Here is an 18,309-nt window from a genome sequence, read left to right on the forward strand (position 1 = left end):
GACTAATTCCGAAATTGCATGAGAACTTTTTTAATTAAAAAAGAACTCAGACAACGTCAACAATAACCTGTTTACCAATAGAGTACAGGAAATACTATAAATTTTTAAGTAAAATGTCACCAACAGCTAATTTCGAAAGTGAAGTCGGTTTTCACCATCATGAAATGATTAGTTAACATAAATACAAATCTGGGACTTACCGATGTTAACAGCAGAATTGTTTTTATTATCTGTCAGTCGAAGCATACAGATAGAACTTTATCCTTTCGATTGCTGTTCATTGTATTCCTCGCAAACCAACAATGAAAAATGCTAAAGGTATTGTGGGTTCATGTCTAACTGGGAGACCAAAATCACCTTTGTGCTAATTAAATAAATAGAAGCATGTTCTTAAACAAACATGCTTTTCTCCAGCGTGAAATGCTCTGTCGCGGTTTGCGCTTAAATTTTTCTGCCAAAGAAGGAAATAATTTTAAAGATAAGCATGAAAGTTTTTGAAAATGAGCCGATGATAGCTAACATCGATTTAAAAACCATTTTTCACTGTTATCGATTTCAAATCGAACAATCAAAGCCTAATCAAAAACTCTCACAAACTCAATAATACCCGGAAAACTACATTTCCAATGTTTTCAGTTGTATATTTCTTTTCTGGAGATATTTGCCTTTTTCATGATTTGATAAGATATGGAAAGAAAAGAAATATTTACCCGCTTATTCTTCTCCTAGTTCATTTAAATTTCAAATTTACATCAAAATTAATTGTTATAAGTGGCTGACTTATCTCGAAGATTTCACTTCGTTTGTTCACTGCAAGGAGATCAGTTGATCCTGACTAGGGAGATATATTTGAAAGTGGTTTGGCTATCCCAATATTTTCCAAGAGGTATGGTATTGTTTAGGGTTAACTTTTACACCATGTTTTGAAAGTGCTGCACATTTTAAATATTTAGAAAAGGCTTCTTTAGTCTGATCCAGCTCCTTTTTTTCGCACTGAAAGCAATTCGCGATCGAAGCTGAACTCGATGGTTCCGCTTAGATAACTTACATTATAACAATACCATTGATGTAAATAGTTCAAGAAAGAAGGTAAATTTTTAGCTTAGTTGTCGATCACAAATAGATGCTCTTAGCTAATCTCACTCGCGTGGGAAAATGTTCATATTTTTTCTTTGATTCACTCAAGACAAAAATAAGAGCACGGTTTTCTTTATTCGTAAACCGCGCTTGAAATCTAGCATCCTTTTCAATCTATTGAAACCTACAAATACGACATTTTTGACATTGCAGGTAAGAGCTGCACGAAGGTAACTAACAGAGTATCGAAGCGCGAAATCTAACGTCTGCGTGACAAAATGAATCACATAATTGCACCATGTTTTAACGCATAGTTCTTTGAAACTAAAGGGAATAATCTTGCTAACTAGGAAGGGATTCCTTAAAACTGGACGCAAAATTTCAGCTTCTTGTTCTTACGAACCCATTGCTATTAAGATCCATACATTTCATAAACCAAATCGTTACCTTGAAATGTGCTACTGAGGTCGGTCGACACGCATATAGTCAGCCTGACGAAAACTCGACAAGTTTGAATGTACTTTTGTGTTTTGTTTTTTCCATGACCATACTTTTCTTTACGATAGCAACGTTAATATTCGAATAAGTTTTCATATAGTTGAGAGTGAGGAAAGATAAAGGACGATTTCGAAGGTACTATTTCGTCAAAGTTTTGTTGGAAAAAAAAGTGTAAAGAGGAAGGATTTTAATTTCTGGATGCCGAATCGTGTTAGTTTTTATCTCTTCCTGGCAGTGGTGAGTTCATAGATGCTTTAGGGAACCATGACAAAATTCTTTTGGGTTCAATATAGATTATGCGTTTTAAAACATAAAAGTATCGGGAAAAAAGGTAGCTTCGATCGCAAATCCCTTTTAAAGACGTACCCCTAGAACTATTCACCCCTCGTACATGATTTCAATTGACGCGATCACGATAAAAGAATTGGATTATTGTTCATTTTAAAAAGATACTGAGTGAAGAAAGCAAAAGGAAAAAGGAAATCAGGAACCAGAAAATTCTGGAACTTTAAACTATAAATTTAACGGGGCGAAGAATCTAAAATGTGAACTCAAAGTGCCTGACCACGGTGCCAGTGAGAGACATCTCAAAAAACCTTGAGGACGATGAGATCATGTTTTTCTGTAAAAACGTAATGACTGAATTTCCTCTCACTGATGAAGTTGAAGTTGACGAGATTATCATACAATTTTATGCGAACGTGTTGTCGTGATGGTATTTTGTAATTACACAAATTAGACCAATACGAGTAAGGAAATCTAAATAAAGGTTTCGCTGCATTTCGCAGGAAGGGATTTTTCGACGACTCTGTCGCTGTCTATCGTTCTTTCTAAAAAGGTCTTGTCGTGGGGAGATTAGCGAAACCTTGAGCAGCTGATTACATGGAAATGGAATTTAAGGCCAAAGTCATGAATAACTACATGACCGATGTTTGATCAACGATCAGATTAAGCTCAGACAAGATTATTGCTCACAAATCATATATCAAAACAAGAGCGGGGTGTATACTTTTGTTTACAGAATGTCGGGATGTACAATTTTTCTGTGTACAAGCGTTGTAGCTGAAGCTATCATGGACTAAAAGATACTTTTTTAAAAAAGAGTAAATTCGTTGCTCAAGGCTCATTGAAGTATAATGAAGACGCCAGTTCTTTCCTTTAGAAACTCTACCGCTGAGTAATCGGTTGAGTCCTTGATCTGCTGGATGAAATCTCGCTTTCGGCTGGAGGTTTATTAAATTACAATATTGGAATTAATTTTACCGGAGCCGAGCTTCAGGGAATGATATTCCAGGCTCAGCTTTACAATCTGTATAGCAAGGATATATCGTGTGCATAAATGATAAACCGTGTGATCGGAAGTCGGAAAGGTCAGCAAAGGAAGTCTTGAAGAATTTTGAGAGCTTCAGTTGAAGCCTCGCTCCATGATTTGTTGGTTTTGAATTAAACAAAACACTGGCAGCTGTCTTCGCTATTGTGTTCTAGCTTACCAGCTTTTTCGGCTGAGCTTTGAAACTTTAGAAACTTCCCCCCTTGTATTCGCGCTTCGAACAGCCAAGGTCAGTGTGGACTATTTTAGACTACTTTAGGGTTTGAGTGATAAATTTAAGTGTACATTACTGCTCAGTTCAATTCTGCACTTAAGGAACATCAAAACACGCCGTACAGAAAACTTTTACCGAAGCCTCCCCAAATTGCAAACAAACCGATTGCAAACTTGTCATGTGCAAGCATTTGCCTTAAGCTTCAGTTAATCTGTGAGACCTAATCCTTACTGAATATTAGCGATTATGGAGCCCCACATATTTGGATCATTTCGTCGCCCTTTGTCCAGAAACCAAGGCTATGACGACAAGCGTTTTATTTTGCGTCAATCTTGCTGTTTTTTTCTGCGTAGGAGGTCTTAGGTCAGCGCACATAGTTCAGATGCTTATTTGTGGGGGTGAACTGTGGCCATGGACATTTCCTGTTACACTAACCGGAAATTGCTATAAAAGTTAGCACGTGCTAATAATTATGTTGTTTCAAACCGCAAATGGACGTGAAAAGTCGATCAACTTCGTTCACTTTCTCGTGATTTCCAGTCTTCGGGTGACGTGCGACTTTTGGACGCAGACCTGCTTTGTCACCAGCGTCTGCGTCCCATCCCGTCTCCGGCCGGAGTGGGTGCGCGCATTAAAAATCTTACCTTGTTTTCCTTTGGAATTGATATGACACTCTTTTTCATTACAAAAAATATTTCGTAAGATGATCAGATAAAAAAAAAACCACAATATATATAAAATATGGGAACAAATTGTTTTTAATCTTACCAAAACTTAGATGACTGCTAAAGAATTTGATAAAATTACATTCTAGTTGGTTTACTGCAGCTGTTTTGCGTGCTCAAATTTTTTAAATCCAATGAAAAATGAACTTTATACAAACGAGTAATTAGCCGAAGGAATTCAGAACTATCTGTCCCACCAATAATGCAAATTATCTGTTTTTTAACGTAAATATCAAATCTATTATCGATTTCATATCGTCTTACTTCTGTTGTCTGTACACGTAGAGAGGTTGTAAATATGTTGTGTGAGTTTGGAAAAGCCCCAGAGTCACTTTCCTTAACAAGCTGTGATCCAATTAGAGTGAAGTAAACTTTATGGTGTGCCATTTCCGTTGCGATTCCGCTGTTCCCTGTGGGAGCGAGAACTTCATTTAACGTCAGTTTTAGAGGTCTCTGATGGCGGGGATGTAGCAAATTAATTCAATCATCACACAAAATAAATTTGAAATTTTTTTTTGATAGTCATGGCACATATCTTCCTTAAAATTTCAGAGCTAAATTTATGAGAGTATTTGAGGTTTATAATCGGCTTTGTAACCTAACTCCTGAGTCTCATCCAAATAATGTTCTATCTTTCGAGGTGGGTGAAAAAAAAAAGGCGCGGCTCTATGATAATTCCCTCATTGGTGAAATATTGCCATGATGACATTTCCTGTCGTATTTGTTGGCAAGCCATTATAAAAAAGATTCACATTTCAACCTGACGGCAGAAAATCACCAGGAACCTTGAACGCAGAACACGCGGATTGAAGCTAATTAGAGTTCCCAATAACTATCTTTCTTAGGAAAAGTGGCAGTTTTGATGTAAGTCACAATTTTGTATAATTCTTAAATCAAGCGCGTTTTCAGTTTGTGATATCGTTCTCTATGTGTGCATTATCAAGCTTCTAATACGCTTGTGGCGTATTTAAATTTGGGATATCAGCACGTTTTCATTCCCGTTAACAAACTATTTCGCTATGCCTCTGAGCAAATTCGTCTGCTGATGTTACTTTTAGTGCGAGAGAACTGCCCAAGAGTAATACCTAGAGGAAGGCTCCGTCAGTGGAGAAGAGAGATTTCAGAGGTCACATAGATCACTCGTGTCTCAATGCTGCTTAAATAATACAATCCATCAGTCGATATTAAACATTACGGGTAATGGAAATGGCATTGCGATATAAGTAGTGCTAATAATTCCTTTTACCCGCTCGATTTTACTTTTCGTGCAAAATCACGTCAGTAATTTATTTATTTTACTCCTGTTTTCCAATCCATAGAACGTTGCACTTCCCGCCAGGTTTTTCCGAAAGCGAAGGAAACAAATAATTCAATTTCTATTGTAAAGCATGCGGTAGTCAAGCGTTGAATTTATTCCATTCATCGTCTAATTTTACAAGAAAACTATTTGAAACTTTCGCTTCACGTTCGCTGCGAGCAGGGTCATTCGTAGTAACAGTTCTTTACTGTCTCAGCGTCACGGAAAAGCGCTCGATCGCCGCTCTAAAGCATGCTTGTCGTCTTTTTGTTTCATGATGTTAAGAGATAAGGAGTCAAAAGACCATTACATGGATTTCACGTATAACAAATATTCTTGTTATTGTTTCTGTGATTGCTTACCTGATCTGGTATTGTTCTTCACCGCTTTAGAATTACATTGCATGCTGGGAATTATTTGCTTGAAGTGTTTATGAGTTGCGTGAAGTGTATTGAAAAGGCGGTTAAATTTGAATATTGCCCGGGAGTCTTTTCAAATAGGCGTTGTTTATCTATCACCTATGACACACCAAATTAGAATGAGTCGGCGAAGCCTGAAGCACTTGAAAGGACCGCGTGAATTCCTTAAAAAAAACGGCACGATCTTAGTGTTGTCACATTTGTCGAACGTAATATGGCGGTGCAAGTTAGATTTTCATTTCAAGAGGCTAAAGGGTAACTGAATAAGAAAGTTTAGGGGTGTTGCCTAGCATGTTGTTATTGTTTTACTTTGTTTGAACAGCTTTTTTGCTTTCAACTGCTCTTGAAACTCATAGTTGGGAACTTTTTTGCAGGCTCACATCAAGACCCAACGAAGGAAAAATGAAGTTAGCAATGCCATTTCTTCATGCTATCGTGCTGCTAGTGTTAGCTGGTAAGATTAACAAGCTAACATTTTACATAGTTAAGCATAACTCAGACACTAGATCAGTAGACTGGAAATTTGATATTGAAAGAAAATGTATTTTTATGGGACGAAAATGAGCATAGATATTGCAATTAGGCTTAAATTTGACATAAGTTTGATTATGTTAGTTTTTCTGACGAGGCAGTTTGGCTAGTACTGTGACATGATATGTTTTCCTATTTTATAGATGAATTTTTTGCTCTATTCAAGCGGGTTTTGTGCATCTGTGAAGGGTTTTGCTTTACCAATGAAAATTTAAACATAATGTCTTTGGATGAATGGGGGAGTGGGTTGTGAGTGAAGGATGGGCAAACTTTGTATTTGAATGTATGCGTTCATTTTCTCATGAGCTTGACAATATTTATCACAATATTGACTGACTGGTGATGATAAGTGTTGCCTCATTCGCATTCGTTGATGTTGCTGTTGGAATGGGCTAATTTATAATGGTACTAGGACCAAGTGGAGTCTGATTTCTAATAGTAATAAGACCGAGTGGAGTCAAATTATGAGTGATTAAAAGATCAGACAACCGCAAAGCCAGAGTCCAATTTGATTATCACGAGTACAATTACGGACAGAATTGAACAACAAGAAGTCCTGTTACCAATTTGTCATATCCATTTCAATTTCTGGAAAAACAAATACACCTAGAACAAATATCTTCATATATCTTTGGATAAGTGGTTGTTGCTATGGTTATTTTGATCATTTCTGTGATTATGGGGTTGGCTGAGTGGACTTAGTATGATTGGCTCCTTCAACTGTCCAGCACAGGTGTCTGATTGCAGCTAACTGTCTGACTACACTGTCCAATTACAACTGTACAGATTGATCAGTGAAGAAATGAAGCTCCGATTTCACCAATAATATTTGACAAATTAGTTATGGTTATGATTAGGTTTATAATCATACAAGTGATTAGTAAAATTGTACAAAATGGGAGTTCAATTTGTTAATTTTAGGTATGATTACAAACAGAATTTGACAACATGAAGTCCTGTTACCAATTAATCAAAAGTATCGCAAAATTTGAAAACTACAAAACTAGACATCAGTTTTATGTTTTCATGAAAAAAAAAACCAGTTAACTTGGCAAAATGTGAGACAAGTGTGCGCACATGACATGTTCTGTTACTTACACCGTTATGACATGTTAACTGTCCCTTTAACCATCCTATTACACTGTCCAATTACAAGCATGACACAGACATTGTCCTATCAGTGCTCAAATCAGGCTGGTGATAACCAATCACATTCAAGAAATTTGTTTTAGCTTTGATTAATCACCAAATGTCCACCTCTAAATCTGAATCTGGCATCCCCTTTGAAAATGTCAGGTTAGTTTCTTGCTTAAACCCTCAATTGTTTTACTTTGAAGAACCCATTACCTTGGAATTAAGTTTCCTTTATGAACTGGGTGGGTATAGATTTCTGTGACTGTAGTCTGTAAAAAATGTTGAAATTTCAAGGCATCTAACAATTTATTCCCAGCCTTCATAATTTTATTAAATAAGATTAATAAAATTTAGCTAGTTTTGTTACATAACAGTGTCTTTCATGTGCCTTTTTTCTCTTCTCAAAGGTGGCATTCAGTGTTCTCCAGTAAAAGGGAATTTTTCTTTTCTCATCAATCAAGACTTGGAAGTGAGAAGAGTATACACAGCCATTGAAAGTGCTGCTGTGTTCAACTGCACAACAAATGACTTAACTGCTAACGTCACATTGAATCGAACTGACAACCAACTTAGACAAGAAAAAATAACCAGAAATGGTGCAGTCTTCACTATTCGTCGCATCACAAGACATGATGCAGGTCACTACTTATGTGTTGCTAAGAGGAAGAATGGACAAGTTATCACCAGAAAGATCTTATTATATATTGATTCCAGTAAGTTCGTGCTTTTCTTTTCTAAGAATCACAAAGGATTTTTGTGATGTTCCATGGCTATTTAAAGAACAATATGAAATAGCTGTTGCTTTGTACTTGAGACTTTGAAATTATGCAAGTTATAGTTGGTAATACAGAAAAAATGTAATCAGTTATTTCGCTTTGATTTCTAAATGTCAATTTCTCTCTCTCTCTTTTATAAGGAACTCCTAGTGTTACTGTTGACCCTCATAAGAATAGGAGAGTTTTACATGGTTCCCCTCTTAAATATGTCTGTGAGGGTAATATGGGAACGCTGACTTGGTTCAAAGATGGCGTGGAACTTCCAACAGATAGTTTGCCAGGTGTCAGTGTCTTCTCCTCACATGGTCCTAATGGAATTTTGGAAAAGGATCTGGTCATCTCACAGGCTGACTTTGCACATAGTGGCAGATACAGATGTCTGTTAACTTTAAAAGGATTCACATCTTTTCAATATGTAGAAGTCAGTGTCAAAGGTAACTAAAAGTCGTAGTTGCCTAACTGTTTAAGGCTTAAGAGATAAGAAATTTTTTTGTGCACATTTCCAATGTAACTTTTTTCTCAGCTCTTTTATTGCGATCATTAGCAGAGTATCTCAGTTCTTTTAAAAGAGTCCAATAATTGGAATCTAATTTTCAACTGGGTATTTCTTACAATGTACTCAACTCTATTTGCATAACTGTATGTGATGGAAATGTTTGCTGACCTTGTAACTTCTTAAGAGTTTGGGATGACCTTTTTTCTTCCAGCTCCAGAACCTGCTAGTATCACATCTGTAACACCCCATAGCATATTTGTCAATGACACAGACAGTGGTCCAGATGTAGAACTTGATTGTCGAGTCAGTGGTTTCCCTCCACCAAAGATAACATGGACAAAAGATGGCAAAGAAATAAAGAAGTGTTATAAAAGCCACCCATGTGAAAAGATTCAGCGATATATTTTAACATCCCACAATGGTTTGATCATTCGGAAGAAGAATCTCAGTCATGATGATCAAGGAGTATATCGCTGTGAAGCAGAGAATGCTTTTGGAAGGGCTTTCAAAGAGATTGTTGTTGATCTTCCAAGTAAGTCGTTTGTTTGGTACTTGTTCTGACTGCTTTTAAGAAAAAAGTGAGAGAAGGTTTGGAAATTTGGGGTTTGTGTTACTGAAATATTTTAATCTGAGAGGCTCATTGAGTTGAAGACAGGTTTAGTAGATAGAAAATTTACACCTTTGAGTGTGTCATGTTGTCATGAAGAGTCATAGCATTGACTGCAATGATTGTCTTTTTTTGAATGGAACAAGAATGGTGAAACAAGAGAAGAATTTTAAATGTTTATCCTACTTTGAGTTATGCTCTTTTACGGAGTGGTGATCACAAGTTTATGGCTTCTTGAGTATATTCCCTTTACATTGGCAGAACAAGGCCAGGCGCAGGGTTCGGTCCCTCGAAACTGAAGAAACCAACGTCGGAAAAAAGAGATTTTCAGTGCCCTCGCCCTCTACTGTTGTTCACAGATCCCCGATCCGCCCCAGCCTAGTAGTTCCTTTACATCTTAAAATCAGTATGCGAGTTCGCCTTACTATTCTCTGTGCATTCCTAATAGCACTTCCTAGAAATTTGTCTTCCAATCAGAAGTGATCATTTCCTTTTTTCTCATGTAACACCATCACCAAGGGGTGATATTGTAAGGAGACACTAGATGCGGGTCGCTCTTACGGGCTAAAGGATTAAAGTGAACTTTGATTTCATTTACAGGTCCTCCTGTATTAGACAAACTAAAGGGAAGAGAGAAAATTGTGAAATGGTATGCAGGGCAGAAAAAGTCAATTGTCTTTTCATGTCATGCTACACGAGGTGCCCCACGGCTACGTTTTAAGTGGTTTATAGCATTTGGTTCGACTAAAATGTTTGTCTCGTCTAAAAATAAATTTTATGAGGGGTGTTTTACTCAAAGAGACGGGGCTAAAAGCAGCATCCTAGAAACACCTGGGAAACAAGCATCTTCATGTTTCGCCTGGCGCCTTCAAGTGAAGTGCTCCGTGGAAAATGATTATGGAAAAGATGAGGTGGTTTATACACTTTTGGAGATCTCCTCTCCCTCTAATGCGCGAGACTAATAGTCCCAGCGACTTGTCTTATTGGTATGTCCCGGCCTGACCATAGCACACAGGTGGCTATGCGTGCGCTAAAGTGAGGTTTTTTTTGCTCACTGGGTATTGAAACGAACAACTAGATGTACAGTGGTTTATGGTTATCTATGCCTGATGTGGCATTTTTTTATTGACTTAATGTTTACAATGCGTTCTTACTGTTAGTTTTAAGTATTGTTCTTTTAAAGTGATAAGTGAAAATGATTGATTTTAAACTCCAACCTCGTTTGTTTGTCTAAAGTACGTACTTCTAAGTCTATCAAAGTATGTACGACTTGTTGATAATAATGGTTTTTAAGTAATTCGACCTCACATTGAGGGTTTTATTGTAAAGCAGTATATGCTAGTAGTTTTATTCTCTTTATTCCCTCATTTATTTGTATTTACTACTTGTTTGTTGTCGAGCTTATAAATCACATTTTAATCGATAATGTTTACCTGTGCATGAAATTAGATTTGTGGAGATTGTAACGTTAATGATATATCTGAATAAAAACTATTTACTCAATTATAGTAGTTCGTAAAATTACTCGATGAAGTCTATAGAAGTCTATGCAAGTGCTGGGGTAAACTAACTCCTCAGCTTTTTTTTTTATTGTAGTTTTAAACTTGGACCCTCCCAGTAGTGAAATACTTTCAACAGTAAACTCTCATGAGCATTTGTTTCTGACGATAATTCGAGGATAGTTTCCAAGCATTTGACCTTTTTATTCTCAAAATGTCTTATCAAATAAATTCAATTCAACAACGACGGAGTATAAGTTGAGGACAAGATCTCTCCCTGGGGTGTCATGACAGATGCGATTGCTACAGAACAATAATTCGTAATATGTAATTTTATTAGGCATTATCGTGCAGTCCTACTCATTCCCAGTCAACTCCAAAATGTGTACGTTGGAGTAGGCGAGAAAGGGGTGATGGGAAGGAGGTATTATTAGTTTACATGTGACATGCGTACTGCATGCTACTAAGATCAGCGGTGTTTAAAGCGTTGTGTCAGAATAATGTTGAGATGATCCTAGCAAAGTGCAGGACGCCTAGCCCATTACTGAGTTCTCCAAAGTTCATTGGTGGAGCATCGTAGCGTGGACTGCGAAGGGTTCGATTCCTCTTTGGGGACTCAAATTTTTTTCTTATTCCACGCTTGGGACGAAACAACAGAATTCTTTAAACTAAACTATTATTGGATGAGGTTTTTGCGATATCTAGAATAATTAAGGTCGAGGTAGGAGTTATCAGCCGAAGCCTTCAGCGTCGGCTGATAACCCTTACCGAGATCTTGATTATTTTGGATATCACAGAAACCGACTTTAATAATTTTTTTTATATAAATTGGGCGAAAAAAAATGGTTACGATAGTAAGTGAATCTAATATTTTATTTCTAAACGCGTAAAAACATACAAATCAGTGAGCAACACAAAGTACGCGTATTTGACATGATTATCCTTAGAAATCAAGCACCGCGGTTATACATGACATGATTACCCATGACCTTAAGGGTCCATAGGATAATCTGCAGCTAGATAACATGTGTAATCTGCAGGTGGATGACGTCCCAGGCGCTGATTTCGAGAATTCCCAGTATGCTTACGGCCAATCAAGAGATAGTGGGTTGAAATTGCGTAATAATATTAATCATTGGGTGTTACAAGGATCGAACTCTAGACGGGATTTCACTAAGATTTAACACAAATGGTAGAAGCAGTTTCTCCACGGACATATGCAGTCAAAACAACATTGTCCAGCCCGTGCGATGATCCGACACGCCTATTAGCATGTCCAAGCACGCGAAATTTTTTGTTAAAGAAGTAGTACACCTGAAGGCTCATGTTCGTCAATGCCTGGCGGTAATTTGAACTAAAAAGAAACAGAATGACAGGGTTGATTGCTGTACTAAAAGATGGAAACAAGTAGAAAAACAGAGCCACAAAAACCAAACATTTGTCTTTCGCGATGAGATCCGGATGGAACATTTTCAGCGACAGATATATACAAAGTGGCGTCCAACAGACGAAAAATGCCGCAACAATCGATATTAATATTTTCGTGATCTTCTGATGCTGTTTTTGTCTCTTGCTGTTCATCTGGTCTTGTGTCTTATCTGCTGTATTTGGACGATTCCTAACAGTTTTTATAACGCGAGCATAAAGGATTGTCATTACAAAAATTGGCGCACAATAAAATACGACAAAACCTATAAAGTTAAAGACTACTCTCAGCAATCTGCTCCAAACAGTTCTGCAGAAAGTTTTATCGTCGACTTTGACAACTTCGGTATAAATAACATACGGGAAACCACAAACTATCGGTATAATCCAGGTGAGAGTCAAGAAAGCAAGTCGTACTCCTCTACGATCCAACACTATGATCTTTAATGGGAATACAATAGCCACATATCTGTCCACAGAGATAAGAACCAAGCTCAAAACCGACACCACTTGTGATATTCCTCTGAAGTACATTCCCAGTTTGCAAACAACTGAAGCCAAATGATCACTGATAAATTGTCGACTTGTTAACATCCCCTCAGCTGCGAACAGCGGCCAGTTGAAACATGCGCAGAAAAGGTCTGACACGGCCATGTTGACTATGTAATAGTTAGTACTGGTTTTAAGGCTCGTGGTTTTGATGAAGGATACTATAACAACGAAGTTTCCAATAAAAGCCGCTAGTGTTACAATGGAAAGAAGTACTGTAAATAACGTGGTCACTGCATCAGAACAAGACAGATCCTGATTTAGAATCTTTGTCGGTTGAACAGAAGAATTGTTCATTGCTCAAATCAAATCTAAGAGAAATGTTTCAAATCGTGTTCTTCGTTGCTTAAAGCGAATCAACGTATCCAAAGGCACGATCCTACGCTGAATGATTCCTGGCGGCAAATATGAAAACAATAGTTAGTTTATAGACTTCTGATGACGAACATTTTTGACTATGAGTTAAAAGTAATCCTGGATCGCATTGGTTTCCCCTCTTCACTCGGCGATTGGTCAAAAATAGATAAACTATCCTCTCATCCAATCAGATTCAAAACTGACCTTGCGTGGTCACTCGCGTTTTCCCGTGCTCCAGGCAGTATTTGCCTTGCTTTTCTTTTTAATTTTTTTTAAGCTCACAATAGCTCCGTGTGATATCAGGGTCACATCGACCTTTGTTTTAATTACAGGCCTTTTTAAATCCTTTGGTTTTAGTTTTACTCAAAAGCGAGGACCTTTCATTGAACGCGCTTTAGAGTAAAAGAAAATTACTGGGTAACCAAGAGACTGGTGTGCATTATGATTTCGCTGCATATACATCGATGAAGAATCACGCCTTTCATCGTGCGCCAAGTACTTTGCGTGTCTGGCTGTCTTGTGGAAGTTTGGACAGCGGAGTCTCCTGCTGCGCAGGCTGTCGTGACGCACGCAATTTTTCATGATTCTCTCCCAAGATCTATACAGACATTCTCCTTGGAGTGCCAAACACTTCGTTAGCTGTAAATTGTGGGAGGTCCCACCTAGATCGACTTAATATCTCCATTTCATAATTTCCTTAATTCTCGTTAACTGTTTACTTGATCGTAGTTAGACTTTGAAAGGAGACGTTGCACGTTGATCGCTTCTGTGGGTGGAAAGGTCTATAAACTTTGGTTGCTTCTGAACAGAATAGAAGGTTTTAAATCTGCGCATATCTGTTTTTCTTGTGTAAAAAATCACACGAGGGGTATCGATATTCGCTCTCTATTAGCTCTGAAAACTCCTAGCTCGTGTTTCTAAGATTAAAATATTGATCGAGTCGTTCACCCTGTTGGCGACTTAACGTTTTCTGTTTACAACGATGTTAACTTTAGAAGTTGCGTTGTACAACGCGACCTCTATTTATCAAGTTCAAGAATAGATAGAAAAGTAAAATGTTATGAAAAGCTTGTGCGGCTCCAGTCACGAAAAGGAACCATGTTCAGTTCACCATGGTGACCCGCTAATGTTTAGAGTCAGCTCAAACATCATCCATCCAATTACGCGTCGTGTGAAAATTTGTTCGCCTTCCCGAAAATCGAAGTTTCTGCTCTTATGAGGCTGGGGTATCTTCCGGCTAGGCTAACAAACGCAAACTAAACGTCGTGTCTCTCAGACGATCGATCATGACCCACAAAAGACCTCGTGTAACAACAGAAATTAATTCGTGAATCTGGTTAACAGAATAGAATGAAACAAATGAAAACCAATCAACCATTGCAATATTCTCAGGTAGCATTATATGTTCATGTCTTTTCAAGCTTGTTTCCATGCTGTAATCTTTTTATTACCACTTTTGACAATAGATATGGACTGCTCTGTTCGTTTTCATTCTCTCAATCTATTAGCTTGAAACAAGATTGCTTTAAAATTTTCTGATTTCCGGCAAGGTTTTATGCATATTGGATAAATTCACATCAAAGCTTCTGGCCAATGTGCCGATGAAACCACGGGCATAGATTACACCCCAACACATTGAGTTAGCAATGCGTTTTCATTTCTTCCATTTAACTATATTAGTCGCTTTCCATCTGTGCATCGGTTTAATTGCTCTATGTGATACACGTTTGATCACGTTTTATCAAGTACCGACGCCTTTAAACGTACACGTGCAGTCGTAAAACATTCAAAATAATCAGCGTAGAAAGACCTTCAAACATTTTAAGCCGACTTCGTTGATCAACTACAGACAAGTATTGTTATTAAGCTTAGAACTTGTAGAAAAACTAATGTTTTACCGTTTGATGCGGGAAAAGCTGCCTCCAATCTCGTTACGAGCACTGTCTAGGTTTGTTAGACCCTTTTTTTTCGAATTTCAAAGACCACTTGACCACGAAGCAACAAAAATGTTATACACTTTTGAAACATTCTCGTATCGTGCAAAGAAAGCCCTCTTTTTTTTCTGTAAATTACTCCAGTTGCACTCGGCAAATTCTTGAGTACATGGTAACATTAATATTTTAAAACTGATGAGTTCTTTGGTGGTTAAACTGGCACTGAACTATGTGACTAAGCTGTCTCGTCGTTATCAATAGCTTAGTACCAAACTATTTTCAAATTTATAAAATTCTTAAATTTCAGCAAACTGTACATATGTTTGTATAATCACATCACGTTTCGGCTACCGAAAGTTTTCAAAACTTCATTTTTAACTTCAACCTAGATTTTTGTAATGAAATTTCCTTGCGGGCGCCAAACAAGTGAAACACAACGCTTTCGGGTAAAATAGTCCTTCTGAAACTTTGCATCCCAGAATTGTTCAAGTGAAGCGAAAATTTCTTGCATTCGAGAGAAAGAATAGTTACCGAGCCCTTACCTTTTTAAACTCCGTCAAACGAGAGGCGAAGATTTTTCAGGTGTTCTCAGTAAGTGTCGTATCTTTGTAAACACTTAATGCATGGTAGATTATCTAGTGATAGGTGGATACTTATTATATCATTACCCCCCGTCGTTAGCCTCAGGAAAGATAACAATTGTAGCTTGAAAAATAAGTTGTGTACTACAATTTGGCTGGATGAGAATACAAAGGCTCTTTTCATAGGTAATGCCTAATTGAACAAATTGTGTGGGTTATCCGTCATATCTGGCACTTTGTTATTGAATGTTTAAACGTGCCTTGAACCATAACAGCTCTTCCAAATCGGCTCCTTGAATAAAAACAATTCATGCCTCATGCAATCGCGTGACTAAATCCGGCTGAAGATCCAAATGGAAATTTAAGTGTTTCTGATAATTAATATGTTAATTCATGAAATTTTGTGGTTCTATTTAGACAGTTTTGTTTCTTTGCCATAGACAATGTGAAATTGAAATTTGATTAAATTTGCTCACAACAAGAGCAAGAAACTCCACTCATTTGATGAAAATAAATTGAATTATATGATTTATAATCACCTTGCGCTTTTTTTTCCTTTTTCATAACACCTTTTTTCTCCATTGATAGATTATTGCCGAGGACGCAAAATATCAAAATGCGATACAAATAATGAAAATATTGAAGCGATGGAATTACTGTTTGCCTTTCTATTTTTGTATTTACATTTTGCACAAAATCATATTTTGTCTACAAATTGTAAAATTGCGTATTGCGCACTGTTGCTGCGTACTGTTGCTGCGCACCGTTAGTACGTACTGCAACTAGTGTATCACGATCCATAACACGGTCTATCACAATTTATTGTTTCTACTTCATAAGCATGGTCTCAACTGTGTTTTAGCATAACAAAAATTTCAAAACCTAGTAGAGTTTTTTTTAGAGTGGACATTAAGATACCCCGAAGAACAGCTGTAATTTTTCTTCTTTTACAGGCGAACACTTGCCCCGTTCGCCTGAAAAAACGCAATAAACTGCGCCAGTCCTGCAAGCTATTTCAAGTTCCACTAGGTTTTGAAATTTTTTAAAGGCTAAACACGGCTCAGACCTTGTTTATGAAGTAGAAACAATAAAAAAAGTATGAAAAAATAAAGTCTACCGATTACAGTTGCTTCTAGCTTACAGCTGATGCAACCCCTAAAAGAGTACCTTAGTTTTCTTACAACCACTGCCTCAGCACAAACTATGTCGTTCATTCACAGTCAGCTAAATTTGCTTTCGGACGTTGGATAGCTGTTGCTTTCGTGAAAATATACTGAGGCCTTTGTTCTCACGTATGGTTTTTTTTCTTTGATCACTGTGAGTCAATATTGAATCAAGTCAGTCGGAAGATCCTCTGCAACATAAATTGACATCGATCTCGTAATTTTTAATTACTGATATGAGCAAAGCCGTTCTTTGTATTTCAGTAATTGTGAGACTTCTATAGGATCAGTAAGACTCAATTGCAAACTATCTCAGGTCTTTTAAAGAAATAAAATTAAATTTGGATCGATACGAAATGAATACCCAGTTCCGAGCACTTACAAACCATTATCATGGGACATTTTCCAAAAATCCTAACTTTGTAAATATGAATGCATCAATAAAAATCATTATATTCTCCAGACTGTTCTCTTTACGTTTCCATCAGCACCGACAACGAGAATTTCTGAGACAATCAGGAGCTTCTTAAATTGGTGATTATTTCCTTTCTTCTCACAACCTTTACATTTAATTCAAGGCTGGTACCGTGAGGAGAAATTAGAAGTCAGTCACTCTTAGGGGCAGGAGCTTACTACTGTTGTAGGGGTTAACTTGTGAAAGACCAAAATGTTCATATAAGGCTTTATTATACTTGTCTGGTAGATCTCATGATTATTGACGATATCAAATCGAGAAAAGTGAATTTCGGCTAATAAAACCTCGGCGTTTACAGAAGATGAGAAAGAGGAATATGAATTTATATATATATATATATATATATAAATTTATATGGAGCCACCGGGTGTGATCTTATTGAGACAGCTAGCTTGACATGGAGACATGTTTCAATTAGCTCAGATTGTGGCTGAACGAACATAACAGCCACTTGGTAAGACCCAAAAGTTATTATTTTATCTTTCAATTCAAAAAATCATTCGAGATGGCTTCATTATTGTACTCAGATCAGAAAATGTCAAATATCACAGGTGTTCAAGAATATTGTGTGACCAAATGCTTTTTCTTTACTTTTGCATAATTAAGGTTTCAAAACTGTGATCTGAGAAAGAATTCATTTAAAGCGTAGGCGTTTAATACGACAAAATTGCAGGAAATATAGTTTTCTGGACTCCTCCCCCCCCCTCATGAGAAAATAGCGTTACTGCGTGTGAAAATATAATTTCTTCTTGTAAGCAGCACTGAAGGGGAAACAAGCCAACGTTGCCTGTGAAAAAACCTTAGTTTATGCTCTCTGATTCTAATATTGCGTGTAATTAAGCAGTGAATGGGAAAAAAAACTTATTTACTTGGATGATTAACAACGGTTTGACACTTGACGTAAAAGCACCTCTAGACGTGCGATATTTGACGTTAAAACCCCAAGACAAAACTTAACCTGCAGGGCGTAGCTGTCGAAAACGTCAAAAATGAAACTGCAGGCAGTAAATGGTGCTAATTACAATCATTCTAATGACATCACGCGTCAATTTTTAGACGATATCAATGTAGCGCTTTTTGAAATGTTACGTAAAAGAAAAGACTGCAGTTGACATATCTGGCTCAGTTGTACCTCTGGGATTACAACGCCATTATAAGGACTTTACAACTAATGAAAAGATGTGTTAGAATTCTTGATTCAGCGTTATAGTTCAGCCTACGT

At 37.2% G+C, this 18,309-nt stretch overlaps 2 protein-coding genes across 5 annotated transcripts; one reads left to right on the forward strand and one right to left on the reverse strand.

Annotated features, from left to right (window-relative positions):
• Positions 1–807: 807 nt before the first annotated feature.
• LOC131776495 (MAM domain-containing glycosylphosphatidylinositol anchor protein 2) lies at positions 808–10,597 on the forward strand. Of its 4 annotated transcripts, XM_059092689.2 has the most exons (7): positions 4,585–4,708; positions 4,903–5,041; positions 5,935–6,014; positions 7,633–7,938; positions 8,142–8,435; positions 8,709–9,029; positions 9,705–10,596. In XM_059092689.2, exons 3-7 carry the CDS (start codon positions 5,963–5,965, stop codon positions 10,064–10,066), a joined length of 1,335 nt encoding a protein of 444 aa, XP_058948672.2. In that variant the 5' UTR covers positions 4,585–4,708; positions 4,903–5,041; positions 5,935–5,962; the 3' UTR covers positions 10,067–10,596. The 4 variants fall into 4 exon arrangements, with proteins under 4 accessions (XP_058948673.2, XP_058948670.2, XP_058948672.2 ...); XM_059092690.2 differs by lacking the exons at positions 4,585–4,708; positions 4,903–5,041 and adding an exon at positions 808–886; XM_059092687.2 differs by lacking the exon at positions 4,903–5,041 and having other exon boundaries at positions 4,553–4,708.
• An 865-nt stretch (positions 10,598–11,462) lies between these two features.
• LOC131776509 (tachykinin-like peptides receptor 86C) lies at positions 11,463–15,489 on the reverse strand. Its single transcript, XM_059092706.2, has 2 exons — positions 15,411–15,489; positions 11,463–12,972 (listed from the first exon to the last, which is right to left on the reverse strand). The coding sequence occupies exon 2, from the start codon at positions 12,872–12,874 to the stop codon at positions 11,777–11,779; it is 1,098 nt and encodes a 365-aa protein (XP_058948689.2). The 5' UTR covers positions 12,875–12,972; positions 15,411–15,489; the 3' UTR covers positions 11,463–11,776.
• Positions 15,490–18,309: the final 2,820 nt, after the last annotated feature.

This window comes from Pocillopora verrucosa, chromosome 14 (genome assembly GCF_036669915.1).
Source record: "Pocillopora verrucosa isolate sample1 chromosome 14, ASM3666991v2, whole genome shotgun sequence".
Lineage (NCBI taxonomy): Eukaryota > Metazoa > Cnidaria > Anthozoa > Scleractinia > Pocilloporidae > Pocillopora > Pocillopora verrucosa.

Coding starts and splice junctions, on each gene's coding strand:
- LOC131776495 (XM_059092686.2), top strand. CDS start 5,775: ATGGCGGTGCAAGTTAGATTTTCATTTCAAGAGGCTAAAGG. Junction 6,015..7,632: donor CGTGCTGCTAGTGTTAGCTG/GTAAGATTAACA, acceptor CTCTTCTCAAAG/GTGGCATTCAGTGTTCTCCA. Junction 8,436..8,708: donor TGTAGAAGTCAGTGTCAAAG/GTAACTAAAAGT, acceptor TTTTTCTTCCAG/CTCCAGAACCTGCTAGTATC.
- LOC131776509 (XM_059092706.2), bottom strand. CDS start 12,874: ATGAACAATTCTTCTGTTCAACCGACAAAGATTCTAAATCAGGATCTG.